This window comes from Columba livia, chromosome 8 (assembly GCF_036013475.1).
Source record: "Columba livia isolate bColLiv1 breed racing homer chromosome 8, bColLiv1.pat.W.v2, whole genome shotgun sequence".
Classification (NCBI taxonomy): Eukaryota; Metazoa; Chordata; class Aves; order Columbiformes; family Columbidae; genus Columba; species Columba livia.
Genome location: NC_088609.1, coordinates 7,468,604 through 7,480,081, shown reverse-complemented (window position 1 = coordinate 7,480,081; position 11,478 = coordinate 7,468,604). Strand labels below are relative to the sequence as shown.

The following is an 11,478-nucleotide window of genomic DNA, read 5'->3' as shown; positions in this document are numbered from 1 at the left end:
GTAACTCAAAGAGCATTTATTTCCTCCTATTCCTAAAGCGTTGACAAGTAAAATCCTGTTTTACTGGTCACTGGCAAAAATGTGTTTTAGTAACAGATGGAAATATATAATGTCATTCAGCAAATCAAGTTTTATAGACAGTCTCTCCAAACTGGACATCCCTAATTAAAGTTATTAAAAATGTGTCTAAGTAACCATTTTGGTATTACAGATACATCCTCACAAAGCTCAAACTTTTGAGAAAGGAAAGAGTGGGTGCAAACATCCCTTATATTTAAAATAACAAAGAAAACCTGCAGAAAGCTATTTCTCTGCTCAGCTTCAGCAGAAAGCTCCTCTGATCCTACACTCTGAACTCAAATACATTTACACTGTCCACACAGACAAGCAGGCCAGGCACCTAGATTCTGCCAAAACAAGGTTAAAACATACTGAAAATCCACTAATCCACTATCTATAGGTAATGGTGTTGTTATCTATAGAGAGTACAAGAGCTTCAGCCCCAACACCCTCCCTCCCTCTTTCGCCTGAAGCTAAACCACCCAGAAACTCCTCTGAGGGTGACAGCTGCTGTGGCATAATGATGATTCAATAACCCAAACACGGCGTGAAGCCCAAGAACAGGCTGCCAGGGGAACCCCAGGGAACCGGCACTGCCGCAGGGTTCGTAGCCATTCATAAAGCTTCAGTTATACGTGGGGTTTCAGTCTGACAGCTCTTTTCTCCTGCTCTGGGGAGACAGGCAGAGATCTCGCCCAGCAAACAGCCTTGGAGGAGTCGTGCTACGTGCTTACGAATCTCTGCACCATCACAGCAAGCACTCTGCTTTGGCACAGCCCTCAGTTCCCACAGTGCTGTCCAAGACGAGGTGTAATGGCTTCATTATGCTTCTTACTAATAAGGAAGGAGCGACAATATTGGCAGTCGAGCTTTGAATGAGTGCTATTGTTGAAAAACAACTTAAAATGTCAGATAAATTGTAAGTTTACATGGGGCTGAATGTCTGAAACACAGTTCTGAACTCTCTCTCAAGAGGAAGCTTGCTGCCTGCAACCTGTGTGTGCTGGTTCTAAGTTTTGATAAACCCTGGACTAAACAACAGCAGCGTGTCCCAAATATTACCAGTCCTCCCATCAATGAAGAGGCAGAAGGTAGAAGCACAAGTTTGGAGGTTGATCACGTGTTGTGTGCCCGTGTCACAGAGTATTTAGATGAGGAAAAGCAAGAGAAAGGGATAACAGAAAAAAGAGGTGGTGCCAAAAAGCAGAAGTGGTCTGGAAAAGAACACAGGGGTCCCAAAGAGAGAAGGTGAAGATCCTGGAAATGGGGAAAACACTGGTAACCAGGAGCTGTTGCACAATAGTGACTGATATGATCTTCTGTCCGGCCCCCCAGGCCAGCAGCGACCGCCCTGCTGGGAGGAGAAGTCAGGACCCAGTGAACGTAACACTGGAGCTGGGGGGAAACAAGGGAGTGAAATAATCAAGCAGGTTAAAAGCTCTGATTTCACTGGCCCTTAAACAAACCCCAACATCCAGATCCACACCAAGCTGCTGTTTATTCCATTTCACCTGTGACAACGTGCTGTGACAGTTCCTTTACTGTGCTCCAGGAGGGGAAAAAGAGATTCGTGGGATAAAGAAACACAAGTAAACAGGAGAGGACAAGGTAATTTGATCCAGGTAGAGAAAGGCTGGATGTTAAACAGCAGCAAAACAATCAAGAAGGAAAAAAGTATCAGTGATTCATCTTCTCTTGCCTCTACCACTCCCCTCTTTCTCAGACGCAGAGCACACAATTTCCTTTGGCATCAGGAGGACTTCCTCCAGCATACTTCTGCAAAACTATGAGAATATACAATTTGCAGCTGCAGGCAAGTTCTGTTTATAGTGTATTCAGAACACGTGTGGAAACTGCTGTGCTGCTTTGCAGCCCGCGCTGCAGACCGCTGAGCCAAGGCAGTTGCGACTGCTTCGTCTGGGAAACGTGTGATCCATCTGCTGTATTACTACAAACTGCTTCTAAGCAATGGAGACAGTTTGCTGATATTTGGCTTATATTAAACAACTCTTGTGGCTTTCGCGGAAGTGGGCTTTGCACTGTTTTCAGTACGTGCACAGTGGTTAAGTTCTTGTACTCATGACAAAAGTCAAACTTCACATATTTGTTACCAGAGAGAAACTGCATGTGGGAAAAGTGAGGAAAACACCAGTTTTAATGAAACTGAATTCCATCCTACAGGAAAAGAGAAATAGTGATGCAATGCAGAAGGCTGCGTAGTATGGGTTTTGTGTGCTTTGACTTTTTTTTGAACACTGAGAAAGAAGTGGGCATGTGCACAAAAGAAGAATCAGGAGGTAACGAGGTAGCACGATCCCACTGGCTGCCTGATAAATACCACAATACCCAAAAACCAACACTTCAAAGAATATCATCTGAAGGAATCTTTAGAAATTGAATTAGCAAGTTGCATTTCTGAAGGTTCCCATTCAGAACTACGAATGCTTGCAAAATAAACTACATTTAAGAAGTAAATAGATCACTTGGAGACTGAAAAGTACAAGAAAAACCCCAGGAATACTCCTTGGAAGAACGCCAGCAAGAGAAAGGCAAGCAGGTGCATTCTCACCACCCTGCACCCTCAGAGTGCCTGAAAATCTTAAAAGGCACAATGTGCATACGAGCAGGCTTTGATTCTTCTCTTACTGTCGCATTCCCCTTGGGTTAGACCTCAGGCTTCTCAATCAAGCCAGCTTTGCTTTGTCGCAGAGCTCAAACTGCATGGAAAGAAACATTCTAGTCCTTAAGTCAGAAGATCAATTCCTGAATTTCAGCGCCCTATTGGTGAGCTTCTCGGGTGTGAAAGCTAAACACTGAGGTTTGGCAGCATTGTGTGAGCTTTTTCTTCTAAAGCTCCAGATAAAAGGGAAGGGGGGGTGGCAGGGCAAAGCAGTGGTAGAGTTTGTGCAAACAGATCAGCACAGCGAGTTTTGGATGAAGAGCTAAGGAAACAACCTGTTGTTAGCACCTGAACTTAAATAAGGAGATACGAGGGTTCTTGCTGTACTTCACAGAGGTTTTGAAAGGTGCAGGCAGTCCTGATGTAATGAAATACAGCACGTCAGCCTATGTGTACTTCTGAGTATCTCCCCTAAAGCACAGACAGCATACATGAGATAAAGGTGGAAACACAAAGGGGCATGAGAAGGAAGCAAATACCTGAATGTTCCTTTAACTTGATTTTAAACAAAGTAGCTCTTCATAAATGAAAAGCTGTGCCTGTTTACTGAAAGCCAAGATTTGCTGAAAAACAACTGGAGCAACTACCCAGCAGACCAGAGAACTCTCAGAAGAAATCCCATTATAAATGCTGTCTGAGGAGAGGTGACTGATCCAAGTTAACAATGCTGCAAAAAAAGAGAAGAGGAAGGCGGAGTTGTTATCACTGGCAAAAAACCATGGCTAATTATGTTTCTGTCAATGCTGGAAACAAGCAGACGAGAGTGAAAATCAACTAAAGACGCAGTGACTGGTGAAAGTAGCAAAGATCAAGGCAGAGCAAGGACATGAAGGTCTTCTCCCCTTATTTTCCAGCGGGTGTGCTGGCTGATCGCAGTCACCACAGGACTCAGCATCCCCGAGAGCATCAGCTTTGGTGGAGACAAGGACTGCTGGGAACTGGGTTTAGTATGATAAACCCAGAAAGACACATCCAGGGGTAACCAGGGAGAGATAAAGCTGAGCACAACAGCCTGACACTCGCCCTGTGCCTTCAGAAGAAACAGAAAGAAATTCAGCAAACAGCCATGACTCCTGGATTTAGAGCCGCTCGACTGTCCAGGCAGGCGATGCCACTATTTGAAAATCATTACTATACTGGAGAAGGTATACAACAGACTCCCCTTCCTCTGTATTGAACCCCCTACCTTGGTCATACCTAGCTCCTGGGTCAGATGTGTTCAATCCTCTCATCAAAGTCACTAAAAAGAAATACTTGTCTCAAAAGAAATCTCATTTCAAGGTTGGTTTTATTTGAAGGGGAAATGAAGAAACTAGGAAGGACCTGTGCTCAATGTTTAAATGCAAATAATAGAAGCCTAATAATGTTTACCGCTGCTTTAAAAAGACCACATTTTATTTTAACAGTATTTGTCTTTATAAGCAGGAAAAGAAATGTGGAGAACCAATCAGCTCATATATGTACTTATATGTACATATATGTACATATGTACTCATATATGTACTCATATATGTACATACTTATATGTACATACATACTTATACATACATACTTATATGTACATACATATATGTACATACTTACATACTTATATGTACTCATATATGTACATATATGTCCCCTGCACATTGTAAGAGGTGCATATTGGCTAAATCTTCACAAAAACTTGAACAAAGAGTTTTCGACTGTGATTTCTAAAAAATCTCCTAGAGCCCCCAAACCTACCAAAAAAGTCTTGATTTCTCTCTCAGGAACTTGCTGCATTGTACTACTTGAATAGTCTTTAAACAAAATCTGTAAAACTCCCAAACTGCCCTCTCATTTTAGGGCTACACCATGAGTCACTAGCAGACAGGCAGCAGATCCTGCACAGACCTGTATATCCACTTAGGACCTTGGATTTGTGTTATCACAGAGCTCATGACCTTAAGCACAGGTTGGAGGCTGACTAGGAGACAGAGAAAGCTATCCAGATACTTCCATGTTTCACAGAGATTTTAGTAAAACAAAGAGAAATTGAAGACTATCTCCTTAGGTTTTCAGTTAGAAATTTCTCTGATAGTGTCTCACATCACAATATAAATTTGTTAGAATGCCACTGAGGCTTCCTTGTTCCTAAAGCATGGCATGCTGTAATCTTCACTGTTATTCCAGTTTTCAGCTAAAATGTTACTATTGTATTCTTGTGAGAACAAAGAATTTGTTAAGCCAAACTTGTCACAGCTCCATTAATCTTTGATGTTTAGGTTTGCATGTAAATCACAGACCAGATCGTCTGAACTTCAAACTTATTCCACCTGAAGCACTGTGGATACCTTCAACTGGAACAATTTTTCCAGTCATGAATCTCTTTCCAGGTATGGTTCAAATAAATTAGGAAATTGGTACACAAGCACATTAATTGTACTACTAGTTCTCTCAGGAATCTAAACATAAGACTTTTTTGTGAATGCTTTAACAGCCTCCAAATCCCAGAATGAAGTGTCCTAGGATACGCAGGTCCTATACACACATATTCTGTTTACATACAATTAAAATGAAATCCCTGGGAAAAAGCCTGTATTGGAAACCTTCTACCGACAGACAATTAAAAGACCACACGACCCATGACTTGAAGGTACTTATAAGGTGCACGTGTGTGGAATCAATTTCAGGTATAATTAAGTGAAGCACAGAGTTAATGACAACTCATATTCCCAAGCAGAACCTTCACTATCATTATAGCCAATAATGATGTTAATCATCCTGCAATACGAGCCAACAAGTAACTTTCAAAAACTAATACACAGCCAGACATGCTCTATTTTACACAGTTCTGGCACTGAACCGTCCCTGCCCCAGTGGCAGCTGCATTCACTAGTTCATGACACGAACTCGAGGAAACACAGAGCTGTGGTACCGTCTGGTTACCTTGTACTGGGCACTATCATGTCCCACAGCGTCTCTTCAAAGTCTTTGCTGTTCTAACCCAACGACTTTTGAAACCTTTCAGTTGAATCTGGTTAGCAGCCTGGTATATTAAGTTCTCAGTATCAGCCTCCAGTTAAACTACGCTACTTCAAAATAAAAACATTTTAAATTAAAAAGTGTAAAAAGTTAAAAAGTTTACTCTCAGTCAAGTATTTTAGTATTTCCTTCTGTAAATTTATGCTTTAAACTTTTGGGAGTGGGCAAATTTATCCTCCAAATTTATCCTCCAGTCAAATCAGCAGGCACGAATAGAAAATTCACTCAAGTCACCTTACTTCGCTGGCATTGGACTTCCATTTTTGTCAAGATGTCAAGAGGGTGCTCTCTAAAGTTAAGCACCTTCTATCAAGACCTCATGCACACTTTGTACTCTTTAAACAGCATGATAGAATAGTGAAAAAACACACAATTATATGTCACGCTTCAGTCTGGTGGACAGTATCTGACATGATTGCTTATTTTCATCCACTGACCAGTATATGATCCACTCGGTCTCGTTTCTTCCGCCCAAATTTTATCATCTTCTGCCAGTCTGTTTTGTGATTAGGCTCCTTCCTGAGGCTGAACAACTTCAGTACTTCAGCTGCAATGAAGCTCTACGGAACAGCAAAGGTGAAATCACATTTCAGCTAAGAAATGCAATGTATGCACAAAGTACCTACCCTGAAAGTCACATTATAGAATGCGTAACAGCTTTCTGTTTAGCTAAGAGACACATGAGATATGCAAGAAAGTTACAGTGGACGTTTCAGAGGCAGCATTACACCAGCAGAACAATTATTAAATACAGAAATGGGGGAAAAAATGACACCCACTGCTTTAACAGTGTTGAGAACAGAAACTTTCAGTCAAACAGTACAGCAAACAGGAGATGATGACAATTCATTCTATGGGAGAATATGAACAAAAAGCAGGGTGGGAGTTTGGTGTCCTTGTCCTGTGCCCCTGCTCTTCACCATCACACGCTTTTCAAAGTCTTCTCAATTAACAGAGCGATCTAGATACTCTTTCTGTCTTTTCCAGACAGTTAACATGCTGTATCTTTAGCAGGTTAATCAAAATACAGTCAAAATCTCCCCATTTCAGAAGAAACAGGACATGTGGAAGTCTTCATTTGTGTCCTGATGAGCTGTATGGAAGGTTCTTTCACTGAACGCTTTCAGGGAGACCATTTTTCTTCCAAATGTCCTGCAAATTTAACCTGGGTCCAGTCAGGCTCTAGCTTTTTGGGGTTCTATCCTTTCTTGAGCACTACCACCAATTAACAGGATACTTCCCTCTGGCTTGCCAAATTCAACAACACCCTCACCAGTCAAATTTTAGGTCTCTCTGGGCAACTCCCACTGTCCTTGGTGAGTCTGGCACAGGTGTGTCCGAGAAAAAAAATCCAGCTTATGCCATTTGGCCCAACCCTACTGTTGGATCCACGTCAACATACCCACACACAGTTCCACTGAAATCTGCTAAAGCAGCAGTCTGTCAGCATCCCAATTTTATAAGACCAAGGTCACCCTGGCAGTTCTGCATGGAAGACTAACATTTAAAAGCAACCAGTACCAGCCAAAAGGACAGGGAGAAAAATCTGTTGAGTAAAAAAAGACCACTTTGACAAACCCCCTTTCACATTTTCCTGATTTCTCAACTCATCTCTTGATGGATACACCTGTTAAGATCTTTTAACACTTAGGCAAGTGCCAGTTCAATACTTTTCACCTCACATTTCCTGCATGGCAAAGATTTCTTCCTACCTTGACTTCATCCAGATTATTTGGATCTTTTACTCGGCGAAAGTAAGCAGACGTGATCCTACACGGTTTCATCCAAACTGGTTGATTTAGATTAGGATCCTCAGCAAAGATTGCCCCGAAGATCTCTCTTGTTAAATCAAATACCACCTTAACGAAGAAAGAAGTAAAAGTTAAGGCTGCTGTTGCTTATGGTAAATATTCAAAGCACAAGAACAAAATGCCTGAAGACTGTACCTTTTCATAAATCTGCTTGTTTATTGTGTCTGTGTCCTGCTCTTTGAGGTTACTGCTAAGATCTGTGTGATGGCTGAAACTTTGAAGATCATGCCCCAGCTGTCTCAGTTTCCAGAGTTGCTCAGCTGCTGCATGCACCATGCTTTCCACCTCCACCGCGGTGTGAGGGACGGCCAGAGGCTCCTCGCACGGCTTTGCTGGCGCTTTCTGCGGTTCTACCTTGGGCAGCACAGCTGGTTCCTCTGCTTGCTTCTGCTGGACCTTGCTGGAACTCAGGCCATAGTCCTCATCAAACCAGTCTTGATCATCTCCCAGCACACTCAGGAACTCCCGATTGAGCTCCAGCTCTGCTAGTCTCTTGGCGAGCTCTTCCTGACCGCTGGCACCAAACACTGGGCTCTCCTGTGAATAAAGAGCCACAGAGTAAACACAAAAGCGGTGTCACACTGTTGTTTAACTCAGCTCACATTTTTAAACACTCAACTGATGTAATTGGCAATATATACACAAATACTCAGAAAAATAATAAATAGTCCACAGTAACATTAGAAATGGTTTGACTGAAGTACCTGGGGTTTCAGAGGGTTCCTACAGAGCTTAAAAGACTCTGTGTCCTGCCCCCTGTCCGTCCTAATGTTAAACTGTTTACGAAGGGCTGAGTGGTTTAAAAACTGATAATGTGACACACCAACTTTTCACTTACCAGCAGCCTCAGACCTAAAGCAGCAGCCTAAAAGCTTTTAGTGGGTGATGGCTGTTTTAGCGACTGAGCATTGCTCACACTGGCAAAATGGGCTGAAACTTTCTGTGAGGATAATATATTGAGCTCAATGGCAAAGCAGACAGGTTTACTAGGATCCTCAGCAGAAAGGCCAGGTCCTCTAACTGTACCATTAATGGTTGTTCTGAGGAAGCGTGAACTGCCACCACTCACAGTTCAGTGGGTTTAGTTCAGTCTAACACCTTAATGACCTCCACAGCATCTAATTATGTTTGAGGATGATTATTTAACATCAAGAACAGACAAAGGTAAGTTTACAGTCTATCATATTTTGCCATTTTTAGAATAAAAACTGAGGGTAACTTTTAATTACAAATTGAACGTGTAAGTATAATGCAACCTAAATTAAGTATTTTTCACTTTCATGTGCCAAAACATGTTTTCCAACCTGCAGGGCTACCAAAATGAACCATGAACTTGGATACACAAGAACACACATGAAAGATAGATACGTAGAGGAAATCTCATCACCAAAGAGAATTTGGGAGAAAACAAACTAGTGCCACACCGCATTCCTCAGATTCAACCCATCAGTTAAAGAACAATCGATTCTTAAAAAAATCAGTGCAAAATGTCTGTTACTCACTGGTCTGGGACACATGTCTGGAGAGGAAAGTTCTTCTCTTTCATCTTCCAAATCGGAACTTAGGAAAAAGTTATTCAGTCCATCGGGAATCTCCTTTTCTACCTGCTGGGATGAGGTTCCGGACTCCTCCTTCACATCACAGAGCTCCTGGTTGCTGAGCTGGATTTTCTCATTCCTTTCCTTCTTTATTTGCTGTAACTGATTGACTGTGTCTTTCAAAAAATCTCTAAGTAGACTGTCTGTCAGCAAACTGACCTTTTCCAGTTGGTCTTTTGACTTTTCTTCCTCTCTAAGTGGTAGTCTAAGCTGGGCTTCTAACTGGTTCTTTTCTTTTGTCAGCAAATCCAGAAGTGGAGTTGCAGGCTTCTCCACAACTCCAGGAGAGAGATCATCTAACTTCTCAGCACATTCCTCCCCCAGTGTCTTCTGCCTCTCCAGTTTTTCAGAAAGGAAATCTGAGATGTCATCCAACTGAACAGCAGAAATCTCATCCACGACACTAGAAGTGAGAGGAGCAAGACTGGCCTCCTCTTTCACAGCATGCTTCAGATAATCAACCACTGACTGTTCTTGGGCAAGTGACTCAGTAGCTACAGAAATCTCCTTTATGCTCTTTGCTTTACAAGATGACTCCTCAAACCTTTCCTCAGCTGAGGCTTCTGAAACAGCTGTATCTGCAGGAACTTTACGCTGGAAATAGTTCTCTGTCGCATCTCTGCTCTGGCTTTCATCCTCTTTGCCAGGTTTGGAACTTCTGTCTTGCTGCTCAGCTTTATGTTGCTTCTCCAGTCTATCACTGAAGAATGAGTCTTCATCTTTGTTTGTGTCTAAATAGCTATCAATACTTTCTGTAATGTGAGAGATTTTTTGAGGAGGAGCAAAAATACCATGCTTTTCTTTGCAATCAAAATATTTAATACCATCGTAAGTTCCATTATTGTTCCCTTCAGGTTCATCCAACTCCACGCCAGCCCAAAACCCTTTGGCAAACCTAGTCAGACCTTTGAATCTCAGTGTTCCAGGTTGGACTTTACTCACAAGTACTCTATCACCAATGTTGAAATTTGGCAAACTATCAGTTTCTTCTGCGATCGAAACAGAGGCCCACAATGGTGACTCGGTAGGAGCCTGTTCTTGCTCCACATCCCTGCGTTCATTATTTTTTATAAGTTCTGTTGGGGATTTAAGTTCTAATAACTCCTCTGACTGCAAGCTGCCAGAGAGAGAGAGGGACCTGTCACTGAGGCATTCACTGATGTCGCAATCGCTGCTGAGGCTGGGGGATCCACTTCTGGCCTGCGTGTTCTCTGACTGCTCTGCCAGTGACTGAGCATGCTCACCAGGAGAGGGTTCAAAGTCGTCTTCGTAACATTCCTCAGGAAGCGTTTCTTCAACTGATGCTTGTTTCCTGGAAGACGATCCTTCAAAGTCTTCAAGGTATGATGGCTCCTTTTGACTACGGAGTTTTTCTGAAAGCAGATAACCTTTTTCCTCTGCTGATCTGCTCAGTTTGCGAGAAGACTCGTCTACACTTGGGCCAGTTACAGCATCTTTATCTGTCAGTTTCTGCTCTAAGATTTCATTTGTACTGTGAAGACTTTCTGAAGCCAAACCAAAGAGTTCCTTCTGAGAGTGTTCGTTTTCAGAAGGAAGGACTTTCTTTGGAAGGATATCCAGTGAGCTCTCCTGTTCTTTATCTAATGTCAACAAGACATCAGAACTCTCCAAAGGCTTAACATGAGAACCTTCAGCCTCATACTCCTCTGACTTTATGGATTCCTCTATCTTAGATTCATGACTGAGGGTATCCTCATCATTGGATGCTTTCACCACATTGTTTGTTGACTCATGGGATATCCTGCTGATGTCTTTCACATCTTTGAGAAGAGGTGATGAGGGTACATTATCTACGAAATCACCAGATCCTACTCTGGAAGTTCTTGGTGACATCAATACCGAAGAAGACGCTCTAGAAGGTTCTTCTGCATGAACATCTGTCACAGCCACCTTCTTGCTGTGCACAGACGCAGATCTCTCAGCTCCTGATGACACAGCATCTTGAAGGAAAATAAGAAGTGAATTACAGCAGATCATACAGCCTGCCTTGTTTTATTGAAAACTGCAGAATAGGCAACAAAATTAATGTCAAGGTTTCTACGCTAAAAGAAGACACAAACTGGTGCCTTGGAAACACATATTTCTAGCTGTCCTGTGAACATGAACAAGGTTCTTTCCGTTCCAGGATTCCAACACTTTCTTTCCGATTCTTTTCCTTGTACCGGTATTTCATAATGCCATACGTACGGAGCCCAATGTAAGGGCTCAGTGCTTATGTTTGCAAGCAGCAAATAAAACCAAGATTAGAATGGCAGATAATGATTAGATAATGATCAACAGAAAAACATCAAGAAATATCTCA

General features: G+C 42.2%; 1 protein-coding gene across 15 annotated transcripts in view; it reads right to left on the bottom strand.

Moving 5' to 3' along the window:
• The window catches only part of CEP350 (centrosomal protein 350), a 76,233-nt gene that overhangs the window by 4,643 nt on the left and 60,112 nt on the right, over positions 1–11,478 (bottom strand). For all 15 annotated transcript variants that reach the window (XM_065071785.1, XM_065071786.1, XM_065071784.1 and 12 more), the window contains 4 exons: positions 9,060–11,116; positions 7,693–8,094; positions 7,459–7,605; positions 6,184–6,306 (listed from right to left, as the gene is read on the bottom strand). In XM_065071785.1, the coding sequence (XP_064927857.1) occupies positions 6,184–6,306; positions 7,459–7,605; positions 7,693–8,094; positions 9,060–11,116 (2,729 nt within the window). The remainder of the gene's footprint in view (positions 1–6,183; positions 6,307–7,458; positions 7,606–7,692; positions 8,095–9,059; positions 11,117–11,478) is intronic.